The sequence below is a fragment of the Kryptolebias marmoratus genome, linkage group LG15 (assembly GCF_001649575.2).
Source record: "Kryptolebias marmoratus isolate JLee-2015 linkage group LG15, ASM164957v2, whole genome shotgun sequence".
Lineage (NCBI taxonomy): Eukaryota > Metazoa > Chordata > Actinopteri > Cyprinodontiformes > Rivulidae > Kryptolebias > Kryptolebias marmoratus.
The window spans coordinates 9,132,935-9,159,610 of NC_051444.1; the positions used below are offsets into that span (position 1 = coordinate 9,132,935).

The 26,676-nt window shown below is 43.6% G+C and overlaps 4 protein-coding genes across 4 annotated transcripts in view; 1 reads left to right on the forward strand and 3 right to left on the reverse strand.

Annotated features, from left to right (window-relative positions):
• Nucleotides 1-4,859, forward strand: part of gnao1b (guanine nucleotide binding protein (G protein), alpha activating activity polypeptide O, b) — a 5,647-nt gene extending 788 nt beyond the window's left edge. The window contains exons 3-8 of the mRNA XM_017403931.3: nt 1,605-1,746; nt 1,856-2,016; nt 2,106-2,234; nt 2,325-2,454; nt 3,237-3,390; nt 3,476-4,859. Coding sequence (XP_017259420.1) covers nt 1,605-1,746; nt 1,856-2,016; nt 2,106-2,234; nt 2,325-2,454; nt 3,237-3,390; nt 3,476-3,663 — 904 coding nt within the window. The 3' untranslated portion in view covers nt 3,664-4,859. The remainder of the gene's footprint in view (nt 1-1,604; nt 1,747-1,855; nt 2,017-2,105; nt 2,235-2,324; nt 2,455-3,236; nt 3,391-3,475) is intronic.
• Nucleotides 4,860-4,864: 5 nt separating this feature from the next.
• Nucleotides 4,865-15,383, reverse strand: cog4 (component of oligomeric golgi complex 4). The gene is made up of 19 exons (XM_017403920.3): nt 15,213-15,383; nt 14,017-14,099; nt 13,826-13,940; nt 13,538-13,712; nt 13,146-13,339; nt 12,281-12,386; nt 12,050-12,207; nt 11,707-11,765; nt 11,484-11,608; nt 11,277-11,395; nt 9,505-9,671; nt 9,243-9,408; nt 8,773-8,835; nt 8,564-8,677; nt 7,644-7,736; nt 7,486-7,569; nt 7,293-7,394; nt 6,966-7,094; nt 4,865-5,891 (listed from the first exon to the last, which is right to left on the reverse strand). The coding sequence occupies exons 1-19, from the start codon at nt 15,345-15,347 to the stop codon at nt 5,757-5,759; spliced, it is 2,322 nt and encodes a 773-aa protein (XP_017259409.1). The 5' UTR covers nt 15,348-15,383; the 3' UTR covers nt 4,865-5,756.
• A 1,106-nt stretch (nt 15,384-16,489) lies between these two features.
• LOC108250767 (zinc finger BED domain-containing protein) lies at nt 16,490-20,583 on the reverse strand. Its single transcript, XM_017440801.3, has 6 exons — nt 20,200-20,583; nt 18,986-19,402; nt 18,242-18,357; nt 18,091-18,154; nt 17,278-17,691; nt 16,490-17,180 (listed from the first exon to the last, which is right to left on the reverse strand). The coding sequence occupies exons 1-6, from the start codon at nt 20,468-20,470 to the stop codon at nt 16,813-16,815; spliced, it is 1,650 nt and encodes a 549-aa protein (XP_017296290.1). The 5' UTR covers nt 20,471-20,583; the 3' UTR covers nt 16,490-16,812.
• A 553-nt stretch (nt 20,584-21,136) lies between these two features.
• gfod2 (glucose-fructose oxidoreductase domain containing 2) lies at nt 21,137-26,325 on the reverse strand. Its single transcript, XM_017440069.3, has 3 exons — nt 26,217-26,325; nt 24,736-25,086; nt 21,137-23,935 (listed from the first exon to the last, which is right to left on the reverse strand). The coding sequence occupies exons 2-3, from the start codon at nt 24,986-24,988 to the stop codon at nt 23,040-23,042; spliced, it is 1,149 nt and encodes a 382-aa protein (XP_017295558.1). The 5' UTR covers nt 24,989-25,086; nt 26,217-26,325; the 3' UTR covers nt 21,137-23,039.
• Nucleotides 26,326-26,676: the final 351 nt, after the last annotated feature.

Consider the following 26,676-nt stretch of genomic DNA (forward strand, 5'->3'; position numbering starts at 1 on the left):
TCCTCCTCCTCCTCCTCCTCCTCCTCCTCCCCCACGTCGGCGCTACAGGCAGGTTTGAGCCGCCATGTTTCGAGAGGCCGAAGCCCCGGAGGAGCTCCTCCCGCAGACCTGCGGAGGCCGCGCCGGTGCTGTTCACCGCCGGGGTGCTGAAATGTAGTTAACGAGGAGTCCGTGTGTGTGTGTGTGTGTGAGTGAGGTCATCACTGCTCCATTAGTGAATACCTCTGCTTTTAATCTTAATGGCTTTAAGTGCCCGATATCGCCGGGAGTACTTTGCCTATAAAGCGGATTTACGCAGAAATATGCCTCCTAAAACCGCATCTAAACCTTTCCCTGTCTAAGCTAAATGACTCTTTGATGTTTTAAACGACTGCTGTTGTTTCCCGTAAACCTCTTAGTCAGTTTTTCTAGATGTTTCAGCACGAAGAATAGCCCCGGACATTGCTTGTTTTATTTGATTTTATTTGGCAGATTGCGTCTTGTGAAACAGCTCGGCGTCTCCTCCCTGTTTCCACTCACCTCATTACCCTCCCAGGGCTCCCTGGTGGCTCTTAACTTACTGCTCTGCCCCTAAAACCCAAGATGCTGGTCCAGATAGTGTTTACAAATACTCCCAGGGCTTGCCTTTAGACCAGGCAGGCAGCAGATGGATGGGTTTTACTACACTCTGAGTCATAAACTTCAGGTATCCTTCATCATGTGTTGACAACATGTATGATGAACAGGGAAACAAACACGCCAGATCCATTTAAACCCCTGAAAATAACCTGAAACAATGAATTTTTTGCATTAAACGAGCAGTTCTCTGTATATTCTTTAGTAAAGGTCTCACTAAATGACTTAAAACTGAAACTAAATGTTAAATTTATGGCTTTTTAGATCATTCTGGCCCTTTAAAAACAGAAAAAGCAGCCTTTATGCAAGCATATAAGCTGATAATAATGATTATTCTCATTCTCATCACTTTCCAGCAGAATCTGTTCATAATCAGCCGACTGATAAATGTTTTTTTTAATGATTTAAATTTTCTTGTTTCATTGGTACGCCCTGTACTTTACAGCAAATGTAACATTTTTGAGTTTTCAGCCGATCTTCAGTTCAAGAACAAACTATTTTCAGGTATTATATGAACCAGCTCGTCTCTGCCGTTTGCTTCGAAAAGCCGATTTTTATGTTGCCAAATTGTTCGTTCAGACTTCGGTGCTTGCAGATTCGGGCCAGGTAGCTGATCATGACGTGTGCTGACGGGATGAAAACATGAAAACGTGAAAATGGTCATCCCTGATCCGCCTCCTTCGCTGGGCGCCGGTTTCAGGAGGGTTTCTTCTGGACACAGTCGATGGGCGAGGACGAGCCGAAGGAGTTTAAGTCGTGATTGATCGGTGGTCTGATTGATTTCGACTCTCACAATTCAAATGCCACGCCGCGGGCCGAGGCCCGAGCGCACAGATGTGGAGAGGATGAAACAATCAGTGCAATTTTCATTAAAAAACCCCAGAGCTTTTATTGTAACAAGATATTTGTTATGAAACGCAGGAACATATGGACATGTGGGGCTCTTTCCTCGTTTGTGCCTCTTCGCTAATATCTCCGTACGCATGCAGGATTATCCACGAAGACGGCTTTTCTGGGGATGATGTGAAGCAGTATAAGCCTGTGGTCTACAGCAACACCATCCAGAGCTTGGCGGCCATCCTTCGAGCCATGGATTCCCTCGGAATCGAGTTCGGAGACAAGGATCGAAAGGTTAGCCTTGCAGCTGAACACTTCGCCACCTAAACACGTCCTCTTGTGAACGCCAAGTTCCCTTGAACCTTACGAAGTGTGTGCTTTTTTTTTTCTTTTCATCGTCCAGGCCGACGCCAAGCTGGTTTGCGACGTCGTCAGTCGCATGGAGGACACAGAGCCGTACTCGGCAGAGCTTCTCGCTGCCATGAAGCGTCTATGGGCCGACGCCGGGACCCAGGAGTGCTTCAACCGCGCGCGGGAATATCAGCTCAATGACTCTGCTCAGTAGTGAGTGCAAGAAGTCACAATTAGCTCTGTTTTTTGTTTCTTTTCTGGTGTAAAGGCGCACCGGTCAACTCGTTCTCGATTTTCTACAGCTACCTGGACAGCCTAGACCGGATCGGAGCAGCAGACTACCAGCCCACAGAGCAGGACATCCTGAGGACTCGAGTGAAGACCACGGGCATCGTCGAAACCCACTTCACCTTCAAAAACCTCCATTTCAGGTAAGGCCAGCCGCCACGGCCCGTCCGGTTCGGCCGTCTCAGGTGAGGCCGCTCTTCAGGTCCGACTTGGCTTCTTTTTTGCGTTTCCAGGCTGTTTGACGTCGGGGGTCAGAGGTCAGAGAGGAAAAAGTGGATCCACTGCTTCGAGGACGTGACGGCCATCATCTTCTGCGTCGCTCTGAGCGGGTACGACCAGGTGCTCCACGAAGACGAAACAACTGTAAGTGCTGGATAACTCCGGGCGAGTTCTTCTGTCGCTCGTTCAGAAAACTGATGGCAAAACTTTGTTTCGCTGAAAATGTCCAAAAGCGATGTCGATATTTTGCACATTTTGCCTCCAGGGAGCAACTTTCCTGTAATCTTTGGCTGCTTTTTCACTTATTTTCCATTGAAGACCTGGCCGCTTTCAGAGGAATGTTTTAGTTTTCTTTGATACGTTATTTTACCGTGACCTATGGATCATCCAAGGATAAAATGGCTTCTAAACACAATGGATGAAGCAGAGTTGTGTTGGCGCGTAACTCGGCAAAGAATCAATTATAAATTGGATCTTTAGGCACCTTATTACCAGCAGCCTGTCACAAAGACATGATTTGCTTCCATTTCCTTAAACAAATACACTAAAATAACACAGTTTGTCATAAAATAGTATTTTAGCACCAAAGAGCTGATATCTAAAAACTTGTCATACATTCGACGATCTCTCAGGTCCTGTTTCAGGTCTTTTTTGGATTTTTTTAGTTTTAATAATCCATATTTATTTAGTCTTTTGCCCTCCACTTCTTCACTTTTTCTTCTTTTAAGCACAAGCTGCCTTGGTTAAGCTACAACTGGACAGAAAATGAGTGAAAAAGCAGCCAAAGGAACTGATTAAAACCACTTTACATTATTATGAAACATTTTAGCTGCTTGGTTCATTTCTTTCTGAAATTCAGTGAAATAAAACCTTTCAGATACAGAACTGTAAGGCGACACTTAATCGCACATTTCCTCTTCCTGCAGAACCGCATGCATGAGTCGCTTATGCTCTTCGACTCCATCTGCAACAACAAGTTCTTCATCGACACCTCCATCATCCTCTTCCTCAACAAGAAAGATCTGTTTGCTGAAAAGATCAAGAAGTCGCCGCTGACGATCTGCTTTCCAGAATACACAGGTGAGCCCACGAGCCGCCGCCGCCCCCCTCCCCGAACCGAGCGTTCTCTGTTTCACCCTCTTCCTCTTCCTCCGCCTGTCCCCAGGTGCTAATACTTATGAAGACGCGACTGCATACATTCAGGTTCAGTTCGAGAGCAAGAACCGCTCTCCCAACAAGGAGATCTACTGTCACCTGACCTGTGCCACAGACACAGGAAACATCCAGGTAGTGTTTGATGCCGTCACTGACATCATTATTGCAAACAACCTTAGAGGGTGTGGCTTATACTGAAGCCCGTCCGGAAGCACAGAGGTTGTCGTGGAGTGTGTGAGGTGTTAATAATGATAATTTTGATGATGCTTAAACACATAAAATATGTAATTCTACACGTCCAAAAGGACCCAAAGAGCTGCCGTCAGACACCACACCGGACCATTGCCATGATTTGTTTTCTCCCTCTTATTTTGATTTAAGTATGACTCCCCTCTCCCCCAGTTTTATCTGTAAAAAAAAATGTTTTTAAAGCTGAATGTTTCATTTTTTGTTGACATCAGAAGCACCAGGGGTTCATTCAGCTGGAGCTTTGTCCCGCAAAACTCTTAGAAAAATAAAATGCAACACGGGGAGTGTCTGATGCCACTCCCGAACTCCGCGTAGGACACTGTGACAAGTCTTTAGGCGTTTATACCCTGAATTCAGCCTCTGGTGCTCTGTTTGAAGAGCTGCTGTGCGTGAAGGTGGAGATGACGATGAGGACGATATCAGAGAGGTGCCGAGGGTCACAGACGGGAAGAAGGATTGCGTGTTAGCTTCCCTTCGAACCTCCATGTGACCGAGCGGCCCGCAGGTCCGTTCCACTCCCGCCTCCTCTTTTTACGTTCAGACGCGACGACAAGAAAGGACTCTTCTGTTCAGAAGCCACTCGCTTCCTGTAGCGCGAACAAAACCAAACAGCCAATCTCAAAAAAACACAAAAACAAATAAAAACAAAACACATCGGTGCCAACCATCTGAGGACAGATTTGTGAATAGAATCAGAAATTATAGCTCATTCTATCAACTATATTATTTAATTAAAAGATATAAGATTTTATAAATATTAAAGGATTTATTCATTTAAGCCTCATGCCCTACATGCCTCCTCCTACCTCCTGAAATCCCGTGCCACATATTTATTTCCTGTCATGAAAAACTGGGGTGCACCGAGAACCGTTCAAAGGGTGGGAAGCAGCTCTTGTTCTCCGTCTGATGTGCGACTGTACAAACAGAAGAATGCACAAGGAGCCTCTTTTGGGGGATTTCTTTTTTTGTTTTTTCTTTTCCTCCCCGCCCTTCTTCCCCAGTCGTCTGTACAGCTCCCCAGTTTCTTCATCGTCTCCCCCCCTCACCCCCCCGTCTTCTCTTAACCCATCACAAATCAGTCCTCACATCCCCATCTCCATTTTCACCTTAAAAGCACCGTACTGTAAATATATATTATGATTATATCAGGTTTTTTTTTTTTTTTTACTGTGAATGTTTTTGTGCCGCACCCCATCCTATTCAGTAGTTTATTGGTTGCTCTCATGTGGAATGTTTGTGCTGAGCCAATCGAATGTTGTGTTTACATTAAAGCCACTCTTTTCCTAACTACTTCTGCTCCGGTGGTTTTGAGTCTTGATTAAGGGGACTGGGGACTGGGAGGGGTTTTACCGTGGAGGTGCTGTTCCCTGCACACGCTGACGCGCTTTAATCCGTGAATTAAGGTTAGACCGGGAAATAAGGCTGAACATTATGAGAGCGAACCCCTTTTTGAACGCTCCGCCGCCTCGTGAACAAAGCTGTGCGTTTGGAGTCGGGACTATGTAACAGATAAATAAATAAATAAAGATTGGGAACAGGTCTTGCATGGCAGCAGTGAAATGTGGCGGGGATCAGAAGCGCAGCACAGCACAGCGGCTCTCAATTTATTAGGTTAAAAGTGTTCCATCATCAGAGACGAGGAGCTATTCATATATTGAATGACGGGGCTGGATCAGCTGTCTGACCTGCTTCTGTCAGTTTAATGGGTATGATGTTCATTACTGCTCCGTTTCAGCCCCGCAGCTCCACGCCTCGGTCCCAGCGTGCCCTTGTTTCTCACAGCCACTTGCAGGTTGAAAACGCTGGAACTCCGCTGAGATACAATCACTCATCCACGGGTTTAATTACACATTTTACAGTTAATTATTACCAAACAGTTCGACGCAGCTGCCGCGTAACTGCAACCCCCCTGCTGTCCTCAAAAAGCCCAGCCGACCCAGACTGGAAGCAGCTGGGCAGAGAAGAGCGGATGAAGACCACCAAAATCCTCCGCCTGGTCAGCCGGAAGTGGCAGGCGGGTAGGGCGTCGCCAGCTCTCTGAGTTACAGCCGAAGCCTCTTGATGTCTTCGCTTCGGAAGTCGATCCGCAACGCCAGAACCTGGCGCACCTCCGCGGGGGTCAGCCGCCACGTCAGCGGGCCCGAGTTAGGACCCCAGTAGTCCAAGATCTCCGTTACCTGCAGCGTACAAACAGGAAGGAGTGAGTCTGAGAGTAAAAACTGTCTGTGAACTAAAACGAATAGACCCACAATCAATCTGCGACACTAAATGCCGCCCGGTTCAGTCTTATGCTGCATTTAGAGACAATCTGGAGCTTGACTTGACACTTTTCATTTTTTTACAGCTCTTTAAACCACCTCTGGGGTAAAACTCAATTAGCTTTAATCTGAATGCAACAAAAACTTACAAAAAAATAAATAAATTGGTTCATGATTAAAAATATTATCCAAATTTTTAACTTCTTCCTTTTTATTTCCCATGAAGTGTCCTTTTTGTTAACTCTCTTTGAAGAAATATCACTTCTGTCAGCCCGCCCCAGGGCAGCTGTGGCTACATTGTAGCTTACCACCATCAGTGTGTGAATGTGTGGATGAATGGGTGAATGATTGTAGTGTAAAGCGCTTTGGGGTCCTTGGACTAGATAAAGCGCTATATAAGTGCAAGCCATTTACCATTTACCATATAACTTTACTTAATTCTGACTTCGAGGTTCTGTTTTATTAGTTTTGAGATTTTAATCATTAAAAAGCCACTTTTGAGAATGTATCACGTGTAATTTTAACACATTTTAGGCTTTCTGTTTAATTTATCACCACTTCTGTCCACAGCAAAGATGTTAAATATCAGCATCAACACTTCTGATTCTCTGTCTCTGCTGGCTCAGAGTTGATAATATTGTAAAAAACAGTGAACGGAGATCATAATGGTGAGATCATTCTGCACAACTAAAAATCAGTAAAAAGCAGCGACTGAGGATTATTTGGTCCGGTGATAAGAAAGTCTGACTCGAACTCTGAATGCAGAATTATTGGACCCAAACCCAAACAAGGCCAGGTGGAAACCTGAAACATTAATCCAAACCAAAACATGAAGCTCTCTGAACAGCCCAGCTTCCAGGCGTGAAATGAAATCACCTGAAAATTACACCCCAACTGCACACACTTGGTGAAAAAAATCCAATCCCCTAAAATGTTACGAAAAGCTGTTAAAAGATGCGTTTTTCCTTTCATGCGGGTATAAATCTAAATTACCCGCTCCAGGTTGAGGATGGTGGCCATCTGCGTGAGGCGAGCGAACTTGTCCCTAATGGTCCATGTGGTCACGGTGGTGAGGTACGCCACGAGAGACCGCAGCTCTTTATCAAACTGCAGCCCTCCGAGCTGCAGCAGAAAGATCAGACAGGGGGACAGGAATACATTACTTTGTAGGAAAAACAAACAAAAAGAAAGCCCCCCCCACCCCCTCCTCCTCCTCCTCCTCCTCCTCCTCTCTGGAATCATTAATAAATCCTTGCTGGAGGCCATTCCTGGTCTCAGAAGACGCTCGGTGCCACCTTGTGGCTGAGCTCGGCTCCTCACCCTGCTGAAGGAGCACTTCAGGACCGTCTTCTCCAGCTCCACGGAGATCAGGCTGGTCATCAGGCTGGTCAGCGTGTCATAAATGACAGGAGAGAGGGCCGCCTGGAGAAGGATACACGTGCTTACAAAGCATACTTACAGGATTAATAATAAAAAACAAACAGCCTGAAGAGAGCTTCCAAAGCTCCTGCACCTTGAACTCAGCCATGAGCTGCTCCAAGTTAACGATGAGCTGCTGCACCCAGGGGTCATTAGCTTCGTAATCATTAAACTCCTCCTGTAAGGAGCAGCAACAGTTACAGCAACAGCTTCCAGGAGCTCGGGTTCTACGCAGGGACGTGAGATCGTTACCTCTTCGATGTTGTGGGAGATGGACAAGAAGCTGCTGATCCAGGGTTTGACCTGAGGCTTTATGGCTGTTGTGTTCAGCTCCGTCAGACCCTCCTGAGAAAGAAGACCAGAACTTTTACAATTCACTAAACATCACAGAGGCCCTCCAACAGGTTTTTACAGAAACAGCTCATGAAAACACACCAGCTTAAAGAGGTTTACAGCAGCCTAAGGAAAAATTCTAACACTTTCAAGCCTTCTCCAGATCAATTTAAGCTCCTTTAGCCTCTTATTGTGACGATAAATAACATCTCTGCACAGATAAACAAAATAATTATTTTACTTCATCACATAATCTGCAAACCTTTATCCCAAAATATAGTTTGCATGTTCTAATACAAACTATATTTCATATTTTGGCAATAAGCAATATAAGATGTGAGAGAAATAAACATTAATATTTAAAGGTTGTCTTTTAACTTCTTGAGGCTATTTTGAAAAAGTCAAAATTCAGATTAGCAGCCAAAACAATCAGAATCTAATAACTAAGTTATTATTTAAGGTAGTAATTTATTACAAAAGAGGCACAATCATAACTTTCAAAACATAATGGACTTGTCAAATCTTAAAAATAACATAATAAATATAATTTTAGGGATTTACAGCAGCTTGTAAAGAACCTTGTTTATAAAATATTTACTCCAAGCTGACGGCAAAGAGCTAAGTCGTTTCTTACAAGGAAAATATAAAATATACAAACATCTCGTGTGAGGGGGATTTTTTTTTGAGCCATAACCCAAATCATCTTTACGTGAAGAGATGTGTTAATATATTTATTGTTTTAATATTAAAGCGAGGGACGTAGTGGTTAAATAAATGGTTACAACAGGATTTTAGATAATGAATGTGATGTCATTTAAAAAACAAAAATGGTGTCCAACCTGCAGGAGATCCTTGAACTTTGCAGAAGTGCTGACGAGATCCGACAAGCAGCTTTCAATCTTGGCTTGTTCTCCAGAACCGACCCCCTGACTGAACAGCTTGGAGCAGTCGTTCTGCCGAAGACACGCAGTCAGTTTCCAAGGGGTGGAAGAAACGATAAAAAAAAAAAAAGAAGCATGAAGGGAAGCGAGGCGGAGGCCTAACTTACCTCCAGGTTCCTCTTTAAAGTTGTGATGTTCTCACTGCACACCTCCACATTATTCAGAGTCACCTGGAGGGGGAAGTGAAGCCAGCTCAACTACTGCTTTCTTTAAAAAAGGGAATATTTCCTAAAAAAAAAAGAAACGTTGCCACCAAAATGTTGCTTAAATCTAATTTATTCCTGGAGAAATTGTGTAAGAATAAGAAGAAAAAGAGCCTTTACTGTCATTTTATCTGAATACAACAAAATCTGTTCGCTGGCTCTCAGAGAAACCAGCAGAAGAATCCACACTGTGTACAAGATACACAAAATATACACAAAGTAAGTCTGGAAGGTGGTCATGTCAGCAGACTGAATCAGAATGAGTAATAACAGAGTTTGTAGTGAGGATAAATATGGAATGGTGTGAATGTTGTTTTAAAGCAGAACATTCTGTAAAAAGATGCAGTGTGTGTGTGTGTGCGTGTGCGTTTCACCAGAAAGGCTGCCTTGGCGTTTTCGGTGCTCTCGATGCCCAGCGTGTTGAACTTGCCCTGCTGTAAGCTGCTCTGCATCAGGCTGACCGCGCTGCTGACGCCGCGCTGGATGTCCTGAAGCGTCGTAGCTGGGAAGCCCTGCCGCAGCTTGTTGTACAACACCTCCCTGTGACACCGAGGAGGAGGAGGAGGCTCACGCGTCAGACGTGAGGCAACAATCCTAAAAACGTATTAATTAAACGTGAAAGGAAGCGGCGAGCACCTGAAGTCCGACTCCAGCACGGAGTTGGCGTGGTTGATCATGGCGCAGAGGCAGTCGATGTTGGAGCTGGACAAAGCTCTGCTGATGCACTTCTTCACGATGTAGAAACAATCATCAACCATGCTGCTGGTCAGCTGACCCTTTTCATACGTGTCCATGGCAACAGCCTGAAATGGGTGGAAGTGACAAGTTAGTGGATCTGGTTATGGACAGGCAGAAGTCTTGTGTTTTTTTTCTTTCAAACAGGTAAGATTTAGAGCAGTGGTCTCCAATCCTGGTCCTCGAGGGCCACTATCCTGCATGTTTTACTTGTTCCTCTGCTCCAACACACCTGATTTGAATCAATGGGTGATTAACAGGCTTCTGCAGAACATGAAGACGTAATTTAACTACTGAATCAGGTGTGTTGGAGCAGAGAAACAAGTAAAACATGCAGGATAGTGGCCCTCGAGGACCAGGATTGGACACCCCTGATTTAGAGGAAACATAAATGCTCCTTCGCTGCAAAACATCTGCAGCTCCTGATGAACACCGAAGCTGCTGAGCTCAACCAGAGACAAGGCAGTGTGCTAAAAAACGAGCTGCTGAAATCTACAAATCCACATAATGTCCTTTATCACTCATATGATTGACACCAAATTAAGGCGTAAGAAGAGTGCAGCCATACGCCGCCGATGGGCATAACGTTGGAAACAAAGGAGTCACCTGTGACCCCATGACCTTGAACTCATTAGGGATCATCCTTGACTCATGAGGTGTCCAAGTATGCAGTTCCGTCTCAGGGCGGGCGTATAAAAAAGTGTTGCAGTAATTCAGTCTAAACAGTAAACTGAACGTAAGTGCAGAGGTGGATTTTATTTCAATTTGAACCAAAATAATAAACATATTTAATCCAGATTCAACCTTTACAGCCCAGGTTTTCTGCGTTGAAGTGAAGCGTGTTGTTTATCCACACGCAGGCCTGAACACAGCTGTCCCAACAGCCAGCCGCGGGTTTATAAAAGGTTTCTGCCAATCCGCAGGGGGACGTGTCCCACAGTGAGACCTCAGAACGGGTGCAGCCAAAGAGAACTAATTAGATTAATTGGCAACAGGTCAGTAACTTGGGATCTAAAAAAAAAGAAAAGAAGCATCCCAGAGAGGCCGAGTATTTCAGGAGTACATACGGAGGGAGGAGGGAGACAAACAGCTCAACAATATGAGGACATATTTCTCAACAGCAAAACTACGGATGATTTGGGGATTTTATCACTGAAAACAGAATAAAGTCCTATTATCACGCTCTCAGGAGAGAACTGTGTTCAACCATTCTGAAATAAGAGAAAATCTGCTATTATTTAGAACCAAATACAAGTTCAGAAACGCTGCTGCCTTTTCTGGTAATTTAAAAAAAACACCCCAAGAGCCGCTGAATTAGAGTTTTAAATCCTTCAAAATAAAAGACGTTACATTCTCTGAAGACTGGAGAAACCTCCTGGTTGGGTTGAGGTCATGAAATCAGGCTGTATTAGTGAAGAAATCATGTCTGATTTCTAAAAAAAGGCTCAATTCATGCTAAAAGAGCAACATATAACTCCTGTTTTTACAGAAAATGTCCTGTTTAATCAGCAACACGACGCCAAACCACATTACACACAGATTAGAGAAGAAAGGATCTGCTGAAAAAAACAGTTAAGTGACTTTTTTATATCTTCTAGCTTTGTCAGAGTCCTGTGAGCTGTAAAATCAGTTTGTTTTAAAATAGACCCACACTCAGACTGACAGACACTGACCTTGTTGACAGACTCCCTCATGTAGTATTCCTCCATCGGGATGTAGTATCCAATCAGCTCCTGCATCGTCCGGCTCAGTAAACAGTGTTTGAAGAGCTTCTCCACGTTCTGCTGATGCTCTGTGGGGGGAAAAAACAGAAACGTTCCTGTACTTCCTGCCTGTTTTACCAAAGAAGCCATCTTTGTACGTGAAGCGTGTCGAAGCACCCTGCGTGACGCTCCGATCGTCCCCAACTTCAAAGTCTGCCATAATGCGCCGCCGCAGGAAGCGCAGGTAGAGCTCCGCCCTGGCGTTCATCAGGGTCACTTCGGTCAGGACGGGGTCCAGCTCCCTGTTGGACGTGAAGACAAAACACGAGAAGTTCCCCCCGTTGGCGCGAGGCGTTAACAGGTTACCAGACGAGCGTGCAGCGTGCAGACGGATACACACCTCGGCTCGATCCTCTCCCCCGGAACGCTCTTCATCATGCTGCTCTGAACAATCTGAAACTAAAACACACACCAGCTCTCAGCAGGTGCAGATATAAACTCATAGAGGCCAGAATAACTGCAAATAAAACTCCATTAGTCATTTATTCTGACTAATATTCAAGCTATGGAAAAAGCACAAGTTTAGACGTTGTTACCTCAGATTACGAAACTGTCCAAATGTCTGAAAACTGTTTCCTGATCGTCTGATGTTCAAATAATAATATTAATAATAATAAATCTCCCACAGCTGTCAGAGTCTGAGTCTGTTTTACACAGACTGGTAAACCACGTGATGCACCCACCTTGTTGTGGTATCCTCTCTGCTGGATAAACTTGTCGACTATTTTCTGAGCCTGGCTGTCGCACTCCTGCTGCAGGTGACTGATGAGAGTGTACAGGTGGCCCGGGCCGTAGTACGTCTCCACTATCGGCTGGTGAGTCTCGACAACGCGAGCGATCCCTGCGAACGCAAAACGGGCGCGTCGGCGGGGTCTGGGGCAAAACGCGGGGGCGCGCAGACGTTTTCTGCTCACCTTCCAGCAGCAGAGTCAGCGTGTCGGCGAATATCAGCAGAGCCCTCTTCTCGCCCAGGTCGCCTCCCGTTGCCAACAGCAGATTCTCCTCGGCTTTGGAGGCAAGCTGTGTGGAGAAAAAATTCAAATAAAAGAAAGTTCCTGGCATGATCAAGGAAGGATGATTTACTGAGACAAGAGGGGAGAATGGTCAGATTTATACACAGGAAGCAATAAGAGAGGCAAGTTTTAAAGAGAAAGAGGCAGTTTTACAAACAGTCGTTCACAAACTCTTAAGCTTTTAACCAAAAAAAACAAAAGCTTGTCACCCCGACTACTGCTGGTTAAAGCACACAAACATCACAAACAGCCATTTTACAGAGTTTCATCAACCATTACATTATTTCTTATTCATTTATAACTGCTTTTTTAATCTATTTGTAACATTTAAGGGTAAATCTGTCAGCTGATTTCTCGGGACCCCATACTTGATGTTTCACGACCCACAGTAGGGCCTGACCCCAACTTTAGGAACCGATGATTTAGAGTAGATCAGCAAAGGGTCACAAATTATTTTCTACATGGTGAAGAGTTCCACAGCTTCATCTGAACAGAAATAAAAAAAGCTTACAGATGTTTTTTTTTCTTTCAATAAATTAGTCCATGATCAGTAAAAATGTTTCACTAAATTACCTGTTTTTTTTTAAATACACTGTCTTAATATTCACTAAAGCTGATCGCATTTTGATTTAGAAAAGCAAGAGAAAAAAACTACAGTTTTAATAATAATAACTGGAGATTCAGCCCTATCACAGTCACCGTTCTTATTGGACAAACCTCCACAAACGAACCGTCCTTCCTGTCCAACGTCTCTCCTGGAACTAACCTGGCTGCAGAGGTATTGACCAAAGCGGGCGAGACCCTGCTGGTGGAGGCCCAGCAGCGGGAAGATCTTGAAGAACCTCTCCACCTGCGCCAGGTCGACTGCCGCTATGGCCTCGTCCAGCTTCTGCGCAACTATGACCTTCAGCTTCTTCTCCGCCTCCTGCAGCAAAGCCAGACTGGCGTCCACGGCACTGCCTGCGCAGACAAAGCGGATTGGGGTGCGTTGAGTAACGACGTTACAGTCGCTGACAGATAAGGTGAACAAACGGTTATCTCATTTTAGTCCTGGTATTCATGTGACTGCTACTTTGACACAAATCTATCGCCCATCTAAATACAAAGCATCAGTATTTCCCCCCGCAGCATAAGACAGAAAACTAAAGGTCTCTTTACTTTCTTCTCCCTGCCGGCTCAGCTCAATAACCGACTGGTCCAGGGACAGGTATCGATGGATGTGCGCAGCCGCCTGCTCGTAGTCTTCATTACGCAGAGCCGTCTGCACGCCGTCGGTGCAGAACTTCAGGTCGAGGATATCGTCAGCACGCTGGATGACATTATACAGGCGTGTCTGCAAGACGTACACATGAAAGAAATTTAAACCCCCTGGCAGAGTTTCTTTGCTGTGGCACGAAGAGGTCACCAAGGTCAAACTTTCTGCTGCGGACAAAGAGGAGTATTTACCTTCGCCAGGTCCAGCTGTCTGACTTTGCGGCTGACGTTTTCAGCCAGGCTGCAGGTGAAATTGATCGTGCCTGACAGCTGACTGGCATCTCCTCCAATCAGCTGCAGGTTAGGCCTGCGGAGCAAAACACACACGTCATGTTACATGTTTACGATTAAAACAAACCAGCTGTGTCTGTGAGAGTCCGTACCCCATCCTCTGCAGGGCCAGCATCTTTGTGTGAATGCTCCCCTCCTGCCCCACCAGCCTGTCCAGCTCAGCTTCCACTTCCCTCTGCAGGGAACAGCGAACGAAACACAAAGTTATCAACGAGTGTGTTTGCATCTTTTTCTTATTTTTACTTTAGCATACCGCTGGGCGTGCACGCGCCACAACATTACCGCATTATAGCATAAAGGTTTCAGTTTGCCCACATGTACAGATGCAAAAATAATGTCAAATCACACAGCGGCTATTTGTGTACGGAGAGGAGACGCCTGGTCAAAAGCAGAAAAGGATGGGTCAGTTTTAGGAGCACATACGCAGCTGAAAATATGGACATTACGCCAAAAACCAAACTACTATAGACCTGTTTGTATGTGTGGATTAACACATATTATCTGATTTATCTAGGAAGCTTTTATTCTTTAAATGACACAATGCTCACTGCTTATTTACTGGACTGTCATCGATGTTTAACACCATTTCTTTTCTTCATTTAATTCATTTTGTCTCACTCATGAATACGATGGGCTTTTATACAGAATTGTGCATTTCAAGCTCTTTGAAAAACTCAAAATTAATTAATTAGGAGCAGAGGAAAGCAACAAATAAATCAGTAAAAATCCCTACTGGACTGCAAAACCAAAGCTTTACAGTCTAGTTAAGATTTCTCAGGATTGAGATATTATTAACAGCATTCCCTCTGCTTCTTTTATTTACAAAACATCATTTTTTTCCAATACAAAAAGGGTTTTAGTTATACCTTTTAGGCTTTGCTGTATAAAAACCTCCTAGTGGTGACTAATTTAAACAGCACACTATGAAAATTGACTCCTGATCAACAGTCAGACGTAAATCAGGGAATTCTAATACAGATTTAGTTAATTAAGAGACAATATGAGCAGAAATTAAATATAAAACACGGGCGTTTGTTGGGTTTTCTACGTAAAAGGTGAGTTTATAGTAGACATGGAGTAAACCCAGCACCACTGTGTTCATTAAAGAGCAGAGAGCGGTAGTTCTGGTCCAGTTTCTAAAGAATTTGCTCGCAGTTTCACTGTTTTAAGCTCATAAGTCGATATTTAATTTTAAACATCGAGCAGCATCTTCTCTGGCAGCAGCGACGCGGAAGTTTACGTCGCGAGCTGAACGCCAACGCCGCCGCTAACGGTCGTCGGTACGCACCTCCTCGGCACAGAGCTGCTGGTAAACCCGCTCCAGGTCCTCCAGCTCCGTCAACGTGGAGATGGTCTCCATGCTCACGGAGGACGAGGGTCCGGAGTCGCATCTTTTTGCGGCCACTGGTCCGCTGTCGGCCATTTTCCGCCACACGTAGCTAAACACAAGCCAACGTCACCATGTAGCTACTCATCCCTGGGTTTAGTCTGGAAGGCAAGGGAACCGTGAAGAATCGTTTGGGCTTTGGCAACTATGGGTCTACTTGTGTTTTACTTACTATTATTTTTAATAGTCAGCGAGTAGTCTAATCACGCAAAGCAAAAAGTGCTCGGTTTTAGTCAACAGGGGTTCTTGGATACCACCAGCGAACCACCACCTGAGAAGACCGACTCTGGGGAAAAATATTCCTAATGTACCACGCATGCGCGCTAACGTTCTGCTCGTATCATTTTAATGCAATTATTTGGTATGAAAAAGGCTGAAGAAATCTTTTTTAATTTAATATTTTCTACTATTTATATTGCTTAATAAAAAATATTGCATATGCGTGTTCCCAGTAGGCTTCTTATTTGTTACAGTAATCAGTTTATTTAAAAAATATAAGGCTTGTCAAAGCAGATACAAAACAAAAAAATCACCCCTTTATAATACTATTGCTCAACAAAAAACATTGTAACATACTATTTTAAGAGACTAAACAGATTTGATTTGAAATATATAACCAGACTTGAGTAAAAAAAAAATCATATCTACAGATAAATTTGGGGTAACATCTTTCACTTTAACTGGAAGCACACAAAGAGGAAACCCTTAATGCTCAATGTAAGATAAACAGTAAAGGAAAAACAACAACTAAAGTTAATATGGTTGCTTATTGTTTTAAAACATTATGATTTTTTTTCATTTAAACATTGGAGGCCTTTTTTAATTAATGGTTTAGTTTACCTACATAATGAGGCGTGAAAGCTGCCATTGCCTTTTGGTTTTGTGTACCCCTGCCAACACAAAAGGTATTTTGTATTTACAGCTCTATTCTAGGTTAATATGAACAAATATAAGAATTCATCATCAGTGGAATAGCTGTCCTATTTAAAATACTTTTTGAGAAGGGGCCTGAAAGAATAAAGCTGTGAAAATGTAATTTATGATAGACCTTAGTGGAAAAATGTGTATCTGAAACTCAGCGTTTATATAAAATCTCTCTTATTTACCTTCGGTGTCAATGTAGAAGAGGCTAGCCTTCACTAAATACATTTTAAGAAACTGGGACCAGGCAACACAAATGACCATCAAACTGTCTTCATTTTACAACACAGCTGCTGCATTTTCAGGCCTCTACAAGAGGCTCAAATATCCTTAAACTTCCATACCCAGAGTGGAGCCTCTGATCTACAGTTTGATTTGACAGGATGTAAATAAAACTGAAAAGACAAACAAAACTCGCTGATTCCACACATTTTAAAGTTGCTTGTGGCTTCGATTAAACCCATGGTGAGGCGCAGTCTTAACCATCTGTCCTTGATCACATTTCTCCACATCTGATGACAGATTCGATAACAGAAACTGAATTAGCTGCAAGTTTCTGAAACGCTGTCTTGTTCGAGCATCATCCAGTGGCATCCTTGTCCAGCGGCAACAAAAGCTCCTCTCTTTCCCGCTGAAGCTCTCCCCACATCTTCTGGAGCTCTGCCTTTTCCTTCTCCAGCTCCTCTCGCTGTCTGCTCAACTCTTTGGCCTCCTCCTGCTGCGCTTTCCGCAGCGACTCGATTTTCTCCTTCTCTGCAGCGGCCTCCCTGGCGCCGGCTGCTCTCAGCTTCTCAACCAGCTCTCTCTGCTGGTCCAGGGTCCGGGCCTCCTCCCTCTGCGTTCTCCTCAGAGCTTCAATCAGCTCCCTTTCCTGCTTCAAAACTCTGCTTTCCACTTCGGATTCTCTTGAAGCCTCTGATCCACCCGCAGGGACTGAATGTCGCAGTGCTGGTAACAGTTTTAACATTAATTTTCCATTTAAAGTTGTAATCTCTCAAAAACAAACATGAATGTAGTCAAACAGCAGTGAGAAGTCAAAGCTTACCTGGTTTCTTCTGGTCATGCTTTCTCACTGTGAGGTTCTCATTTGCCCCGTCTTTAAAACTGGAGCTCGGCGACGGGTGCTGCTGCCGGTTGGACGCCAGCTTGGAGAACACCTTCGGGTGCCTCTTGGACATGTGTCGGTGCAAGTTGCCGGTGCAGCTGCTCTCGAAACACTTCAGCTTCTTCATGCAAATGCGACACTGCGCTGCCTCCAAGTTCTCCAACCGCTCAAAGTGCTGCCAGATCAGACTCCGTCTGCGCGACTGCTTTGCAGACTGGTCCTCGCCTTCCCCTGCTCGTGCTACTTTATCCGAACCATCGTTCAGAGTCTCCAGCAGGCCGTTTATGGCTGATCTGATGTCCGTTTCATTCGATGGGGTTGGCACGTCAGCGCTGCCACCCCCCAGTGCTTCCACTAAATACAAAAGAAAATAAATGCTGTTACTGGAAACAAAAAGAGTAACGTTTGTCTTCTGAGTTCCTGAACACTGGGGGAGTATTTGGACTTTGTTCAAATAAATTTGCAATAATTTGCAAATCATTACATTCCAGCTGCAGCAGCAACATATTACTTGGTGAGCATGAAAAGGCAATTAGGTATTATTGTGTTTTCCTTCATTCACTTGTTTTCCAGTAAAACAAACTGAACTGTTTTAGAAACTGAAGAGGACATAAAGTAAACTGTGTGAAATCTTAGTTCAACGTGAAGCAGAAACAGATCTAACCTCATCTCAGCTCTGGCGTGTTTCTTTTTAAAGGAGGTCTTTAAATAATAAATATTTATGTCAAACAGCAGCAAGTAACAAACTGTCACCTGGAATCCATTTCTGGGTGTTGTTCCATGAGGTGTCAGCAGACCCGACCTGAACGCTGGAGCCCTTTAAAGAGTTTAAAGTTAGAACAAGTCGGACTCGAGCTCAGAGGACACCTTCAGGACTCTGTCCCTCAGGACACGAAGCACTTGCCTTCTCTGCAGGAGTTATAATCTGAGGTGAACCCTGTTGGAAGGCGTCTGGGAGGCCGTTGGTGGCTCGATTTTCAGTCACAACCTCAGGGACCTCCTCCACCACGACCACTTTCACTAAATAAGACAAAACAATTTACAATTAACCCTTTTCAAGATTTTTATCTTAAAAAATAACTAATAGTACGCAGGAGAAACCCTCAAAGTAAATTTCTGAGAATCCAGTACTTTGGTGTTTAATCTGAAGATAATCATCACAGCTGTGGATTATTTGCATTTGATCAGTAATTTCAGTTAAAATCTTATTGTTTCTGCACTGTTAAATTGACTGATGCTGTAACCCAGCTGTTGAGCCGCCACAATTCGGCTCTTTAAATCTTTACACTCGTCCATTCATTTTGCTTCAACTTCAACTTCAAGAATGATTTTTCGCTGTCAGAAACATTTTACCCATTTATCACTTTTAGGTATGTTTCAAGCAGATAAAACGCTTCACAAATCTGAAACTTTGAATTTTCCTCTGTACAGACTTGTAAAGTAAGGATAGATCTGCATAAATAATGAGTTTTGTCACCATTTTGAGTTTGTTCCTGTCCGGATAATGACCTGAACCTACAGTAGGGATGTGGCACTTCTACATACCAGCAGTATTATTTAAGAGTAACGTAATAAAATACTAAAATAGCTATTATAAACTCAGTTAACGACACACGACTGAAAAGAGAACAGTGACCTATGAGCTCACCTGGAACCTGCATGTTCTCCGTTCCCAAAAAGGCTCCCTGAGTGGCGCTGTCATCGCCGGCTTCCAGCGAGGACGCTGCAGGATGTTCGTGGCTGCTGGCCAGCAGCTCTGAGAGCACCTTCGGGTGTCGCTTCCTCAGGTGCCGACGGAGGTTGCTGATGCCGCCGCTTTCGAGCAACTTCTTCATGCAAATGCGGCAACGGGCGGCGTTCAGACTCTCCACATGCTCAAAGAGCCTCCAGATCAAGCTGCGCCTGCGCGTGTGCTTCACGGGGCTGTCGTCGCCCCGCTCTGCAGGCGTCTGTTCCTCCGGATCTTCGTGGGAAGCTTCCCGGAGGGCGCCGACGGCAGGACTGGCATCAGAATCGCCAGGCAGGGTCTTGGTGTCTGAGGCTCCATCCTCCATTTCCACGACCACTGAGGAGAAAGAAAAAGTTACACGTAGGGAAACTAAAAGCTAGCATAATCACAGTTTAAACACTTTTATATTTGTTTAGCAGAATCTTGTGATTTTTAGACTTTTTTGAAAATGAACCAAACCAACTCTTAACCTTGTAGTTACTTATCAGACCAAGTTTATCTCCTGACGTCATTATTCTACTGCCTCAGTCCAGCAGGCCATGAGTAGATAAGTAAACGCTTTATTGATCCACTTTTCTGCTGTTCCTTTAGAGTTTCTAATAAGTGTCTGAGAATGAATGCTAACCTTTCTAACTTTTAGCCCAAATTACAGTTTAAATTAGAAATTAGCTGAGCTGGTGTTTTCCTTTCAAACCTTTCTGAACCAATGTTTACACACTTTCAGGAGATTATCTGTAATTGTTGAACAATAAGACAAGTTTTTTTTTAGCTTTATAAGGTTTTATTTTAGTGGCAGCTATGCTCCAGAGGATTTTTTCATTGCATTGTTATTGTGTGGATCTTGTCCTGTGTGCTAATTTTAATCTATATGGCAACAATTACCATCAACAGGCAAAATACAGAGGAAAAATGATGAAACAGCCTAACTACTGTTGTCATTTTCGAGCTTTCTTGCCGTTTGAAGCAGCTGGAAATCTTATTTTACAGAAAGGACAAGGAAATCAAAAGCAGGAGCTGGTGAAATAAAGGAAGTGCTGTTTCTGTAGCAGTAGTAGTTGGGGAAAGGTATCAGCAGTGTGTTTATACTCTATCTTTCACAAACCAGTGCTAACAGATAATTCAGAAAGCCGTACCAGACATGATCTGGTCTCCATCTATCTCCACGCAGTGGGGTTCCTGACCGGCTGCACCTTCAGCCTCGAGTCCGAAGCCTCTCCTGGGGACCTCGGCGGAATGCTTGAGACGCAGGTGTCTCAGCATCGGAGTGGTGGAGCCGTGGTCCTGCCTGTGCAGATACCGAGAACAGAGCAGACACTGCACCGACACGGGGTCTATGTTTTTGAAATAGCTCCACACCATGCTCCTCTTCCGGTATTTGTCCACCTTCTCCCTCCGGGTTTCCATCTCAGACAGTCGAACCGACCAAAACCCGGGCGAATCCACCGTTTGAAACGTTAGCTGTTGTGCTAACTTAGCCGAATTATGCTAAGGCTGCCCCATAATGCATTGCGACAGCCGTTGTTCTTTGTTTTTCCTTTAAACTTTATTCAGCACCGTCACGTTAACAATGAGCAAATCGGCCTTAAAAACAGAAAAATAAACAAATATTCAACTTTTTATTAACATTATCCTGAATTGTTTTATAAGCACGTGTGTTTTCATCGACAGGTCCACCATAAACCTAGTTAAACTTTGGACAGTTTACAATTAAAATAGCTTTTTATATATAATTTCTTAATTCTATATTAAGCCAAAATACATAGGTTTATTAAAATCCTGCCAGCTATTGAATCTTTGATTTATTTAATTTTCCTTCTTCTCAAAATGTTTAATATGAACATAATAAGGTGGAGCTTCAGGTTTTAGGACCATCTGTGCAAAACTGTCCACTGATTTAGTTGCCATTTATTTAAAATCCTGGACAATTTAAGATTAAATTATATCAAATTTGGATTTTTTATTTGTCTTCATCTCATCCTTATACTTATCTCTTGCTTTAAAGATTTAAATCCAAATATATGTATATTATTCTTTATATCAAATAATAGAAACTCAAGTCAGACAAAGAGATAAATGAAAACAGCTGTATTTATTAAAGGAAATATCTGTCACCCAGATAAACAGTACAGTTTACCAACTTTAAAGCAACAAGTTAGTGCTCAGGTTGCCATATCAGTTAAAACACGACTATTCTTTAAAAAAAAGATAAATATTACAGCTTTCAACAGAAATTCACAGGCTGAAAACAAACAATGGCAGAACAACTTTTTTTTCCATCTGACATAAATAAATAGAAAGTCTTCCTCTAACAAACGTTAAAGTCACTTTTGCAGCAAGCAGGTTGGTGCAAGAATTAAACTATTAAATATAGGTGACATCTTATCAGTGCAAAAAGAAAAAAAAAAAATTCTGATAAGTTAATAAAGACTCTGCTGGAATGTATTTTAGTAGTGACGGGTTCGGCTTGTACTCTGAAGTTACTTGATGTAAACTATTTATTTTGTAAAGCGCTGCTGGGATGACAGGTATTTAAAGATCCTGCAAATGAAACTGATGCAGCGAGACTTCTGGTTTAGAGGCATCGACAGTGACGGCAGCCATTACAGAGGAAGGATATTCAGAGGAGGTTAGATGCAGTGAATGACTGTAACAAACCCCAAACTATTCAGACACTTAATTAAATCAAAAATAAACTCTAGAAATGTAAACTAAACATTGCGTGAAACCGACCACAACCACAATTTATTACACTCAAAACCCAAATCTTCATGACTAAACCAATATCTGCTATTGTTTTACTAAATAAATATGTCTGACAGGTGCAGCAGATGGTAAATTTAAAGCCTCCGTTTTCCCCAGATTTATAGTTGATCGTGATAAGTGAAACAATTTCAAAAGGAAAAAAAAAAAAAAAAAGACTCTTCCACTTCTTTATGAGGCATAAATCTGCCTCCAAGTCGTCAACATTTCCCCCCAAAATGACAAAGCAAACAGTGTTGTGCTACTGAAACCTCTACGCTTCTTGTAGAGATTATTGGGTTTTGATAAAACGAATAAAAATAACCAAGCAGGTGAATGATGAACGAACTAGCTGAGAGATTTAGATGTTTTCCAAAGCTTCAGCTGCGGTGTACGGAATGCATGAAACAAAAACGACAAAAAACAGTTAAGCTAGTCCAGCTTATAGCAAACCGTTACAAAAAAAGAACTGGCCATTTTAAGAGACAAACTCTATTTTCCACATAGCTTATTTTACTCATTACCTATCATCTTATCTAAGTCCTGGCAAACTGTAACATTAAGGAATCAAAATAATTACCAGCCTTTTTTTGTAATATTTTTAGCCATGTAACGCTACACCTCTTAGAAAAAAAAGAACAAGATGTAAACAGCACACAGCTCCATTATTCATTTCTACACTTTCAAATAAACTAACATTCACGTTTTATGCGTAATATTGTCTTAATCTTGCTACAGTAATTAACAGGTTGAGTAAATTTTACAGCTAGGCTGCAAAACTATGAGCTCCTCGTGAATCGTCTTGATGCAAAGCAGCTTAATTATTCTGTATTTATTTAATGTAGGTGTTGTGCCTCAAAGCCTGAAAACTGCATTTAATTTCAAACGACAGTGAGAAGAAAAGCAGCATCTATTTCTGGCTCGTGCTGCCTTCAGGGAGACTTTGACCCCGTCTATATTTTCAAACGTCTTCTGGTCAGAAATCGAATAATGGAGCCGTGGTTTACCATTTTAAATTTAGTGTACAAACACATTTCAACTGTGCAGGTAAAGCACACAATGCAGCTGTGTTCATTTAAATAAAAAGACTATGTTCAAAACATGATAGATTGTGAAAAAATAAACCAAAGTAGTCGTGTATGATGTAAACCAAAGCAGCTGAATTTACGAAAACAAACATTCAAAGCCCTGTTCTGTCCCAAATGTAGTTTTTGCACTTTGTGAATAAATTATTTCAGTTTTTGTTTCTCTGAAGAGCCTCGCAGAGGTTGTGGTTCGGGTCTGGCTCCTGGCTCATGACCTCGACACACACCCACTCCCCACTGCTGCTGGACTGTTTCACCGCCTCCACCACCGTCTGCACGTACAGGCCGTCCTCGAACGTCGGCGCCGAAGCGACGGGCCCTCGCGCCCAGGACCTGCGCTCCTCGTGGGCCTGAAAAGACTGTCTCAGTGCCTTTACCATGGAGCTCAGGCCCTGCAGAAAAGGCAGCGGCATCTCTTTGGCCTCAGGTCCAACCCACCCATTGTCACCTAGCAACAACTCCTCGCTTTTACTGCCGTTGCGTTGGCCGTAAAGTTGGGTGTCCCTGACGACCAACCTTCCAGTGGATCCAACTATCATAACCTCGTGCACAAACGAGCCGGGCATGTTGAAGTTCAGGGTGACGGTGCAGCAGACGCCAGCAGACCCAGTGCCAACCATCAGCATTTGGAAAAAACAAAAGTCGTCGCTGGTGACGCGGCGGATGCCTCGGATCAAGTTGTTCTGTTGCACGAAGGTCCGCAGTAAGCCGTGCACACGATGGGCTCGGGCGCCTGTGAGGTAACTTAAGAGGTCGATGATGGCGGAGCCAACAATGTGCAGCCCGCCTCCTCCCATCAGCTCCTCACAGGTCCAGCCGTACGACTGGTCGAGCAGGCTTGGGCCGTAGACCCGGACGTCGCACACCTGGACATCACCAACGTATCCTTCGACCAGAAGCTGGCGCATCGCAACGAAAGCAGGCAGGAAGCGCAGGGTGTTACCCATAATACTGAGCAGCTGGGGGTAGTATCTGGCAGCAGTCACCATCTTGAACGAATCAACAGCTGTTGCAGCTTTCTCACACACAACATTCTTACCTATACCTGCGGAGAGACAAAAACAAAGCTGTTGTTATCTCTCAGCTCATAACTGCGCAAATTTAACACGCCACAGAATTACACTTTAAATACAGCAGCTTCCTCCACAAACATCAACCTTCTGTTAGTTAGGTTACCTATTAAAGTGGAAATTCACTGTGTAATAAATGATTTGAAGGTCAGTGGATTTGACGTTTCAGATGCTGTTGTGTTAATGCTTTATATGTTTCAATGTTTTTATATATGCAGCCTGACAATCAGCAGGAGGTGGAATCAGAGCTGCACATAAGTCCTTCAGTAGGAAAACACAGAGGACATTGCAGCTAAAACAGGAAACTGAGCTCAGCGCTGAAGAATTCCATCAGATAAGGTACTTTACCGTTACACACTCCTCCCCTCTGTGTGGCTAATGTTAAGACAGAGGCATTCAGATTTCTGATTCTGAGGAAAGCTTTTTTTTTTTTAGTATTATCGTGTTCAGAGGGGACTAACAGCTCAGCTACGCAAACATGTCCTACATCTGCCGTGTCACACCCAAACAGATCGTGTTACATTAGTGGTTCGGACAAATAAAATACAGTGTATATAGGGGAAAAAGGACCTGAAATATCTTCATACGGCGTCAGAGGAAACTCAGAGCAACAGCTAAGATAAAATATTAAAGTCTGAGTTCTGTTTTTCAACTCATATTCAGAAATATTTATTTTAAACCCTGAGTTGTGGTACAACATACACAATAAATATGGGTTTATCTTTTGTTGTGAAAGAGAACAACTCAACGCAGCTATAGAACAAAGACTTCTTACCCAGTGCTTTGACTGCGATCTGTTTCGTCATTGAGGGCGGAATATAGATGCAGACAAGGTCGACATCTTGATGTAGGAGGACGTCATCGGACCGGCTGGTGTGGAACGGTATGCCAAGCTCTTTGGCTAAGCAGCGAGCTTCCTCTTCACTTCGCCCCCAAAGCGCGTGAACTTCGAAGCCCTCAGCTTGCAACAGTGGGACCAGCACCCGGGCTGTGCTGCCCGTGCCAAACACGCCGACTCCCGGCAGCATGACGAGTGCCTCTCGATTCGATTTCACGTGTGAGCCACGGCCATTCTCTTCGACGTCCCTGTCTGTTCATCCGTCAAGGCAAACCTGGGCGAGTTTACCTACAAAGATGGAAGAAAAAGATAACTTGACCAAAATCAAACATTCCTTATTTTTCCACCAACATCATAAGGGGGTCCAGTTTGTTTCTGCTTATCACTGCAAATAAAAGTGAGTGGACCTGTCTTTGGACTTTGAGCTGAACAGACAGAAAATGACCTGTGTAACCCTGCACAGTGTCTACACCTCTCTGAATGTCCCAACAAATAGGACATGTGTCCTGTGTCTCGCTGCATACCTAACATGACTTTCCTCAGATGCTCCACACCCCTCGCTTCCTCCAGAACGAGTGCTGCTCCATCTCCGAATGAGCCACTCGGCCCAGGTTAAACAGTAAATTATGTCACTAAATTAAAACTGTTTAAGTAGCTCGAACTGTCCCAACTCGGTGCGTCCCTTTCTAGTTTTCTAATCTAATTGTTGGGTTCTTTTTTTGACAGTAAATGCAACTGTTGTTGAACTTTAAAAAGGCACAAGAGCTCTAACCCACTATTTTATGCATTTTTGAGTCTGAGAAGGCAGCCTGCTCCAAGTTTATCTATATGGAAGAGCAAGAACTGAGCTTTAATAAGATAATGCTAATGAGTTAATGTTAATTTAATCACAGATCTGTGTAGGAGTGGATGTACTGCTGCCATGACCACACAACAAAAACAGGCTGATAAACAAACTAATGTGTGCCTGTGCACCTGCACGACCTGTGGAACCAGAAAACTCTCGGGAAGGGAACCAGACACCGTGGAAAACAAACAAACAAACAAAGCAGCCTCTCACACACCGTCTTCAATGGACACTATGTACTCAAACCTGTGTCCGCCGGTGAACACATGAAGATAAAGTGCCATATTTTATTTACTGCAAAAAGGGGAGAAAACGTGACTTTAAACACCACAAACTTGCGTGTGATTACTTCTGCAACACGGAAACACACAGACAGAGAGAGGCTATTGATAACATCAGCTAGTACGTCGCAGCTAGTCGGTCAAACAGGAGCGAAACGAAACACAAAACTCGCGATAAACGCCGGCACTTTATACGCCTCGTCATATTTCATTTTATTTACTGGTTCTTACAGGAAATAAAGCAAACACGGCAAAGGAAAAAAGAACGGATAACACACGGAGGTACCCACCGTGTTGGCCCGGTCAACGTCCTCCACAGAGACGGAGCTCCGCCGGGCTCTGCCCACCTGCTAATGTTAGCTTAGCTTCGTTAGCACCTGCTAATGTTAGCCAATGACGTATAGTCCGGAATATACGTCATTGCGTATACATCAATGACTTATATGAATCAATGACTTATATGGACAGACATAACATCACGTGACTTTGGATGAGCTTAAAAACGTCGCCATCTTACGATAGTAATACAGCTCCGCTTTTGCGCCTATCTATACAGGAATGCCTTCTTTTTATGCTGCATTTTTCTGCACAAATCTTCACGGAGATGTCCGGACGGCGTTACATTTAATCAGTAAGTGTTTTTCTTTTAATAACAAGGCTGTTTAACAAGGAGATTAGTGCCTGAGTCTAACTTTACTGCAGAAGATGTGCATCAATACTGGACGTTATTAGCGCTAGTTTTAACGTAAA

Coding starts and splice junctions, on each gene's coding strand:
- cog4 (XM_017403920.3), bottom strand. CDS start 15,347: ATGGCCGACAGCGGACCAGTGGCCGCAAAAAGATGCGACTCCGGACCC. Junction 13,340..13,537: donor GAGCCGGCAGGGAGAAGAAA/GTAAAGAGACCT, acceptor TTGTCTGCGCAG/GCAGTGCCGTGGACGCCAGT. Junction 11,609..11,706: donor GGGGAGAGGATCGAGCCGAG/GTGTGTATCCGT, acceptor CACGTCCAACAG/GGAGCTGGACCCCGTCCTGA.
- LOC108250767 (XM_017440801.3), bottom strand. CDS start 20,470: ATGGAAACCCGGAGGGAGAAGGTGGACAAATACCGGAAGAGGAGCATG. Junction 18,155..18,241: donor TTATAACTCCTGCAGAGAAG/GCAAGTGCTTCG, acceptor AACTCTTTAAAG/GGCTCCAGCGTTCAGGTCGG. Junction 17,181..17,277: donor GCATGACCAGAAGAAACCAG/GTAAGCTTTGAC, acceptor AACTGTTACCAG/CACTGCGACATTCAGTCCCT.
- gfod2 (XM_017440069.3), bottom strand. CDS start 24,988: ATGCTGCCGGGAGTCGGCGTGTTTGGCACGGGCAGCACAGCCCGGGTG. Junction 23,936..24,735: donor GATCGCAGTCAAAGCACTGG/GTAAGAAGTCTT, acceptor GTCTCTCCGCAG/GTATAGGTAAGAATGTTGTG.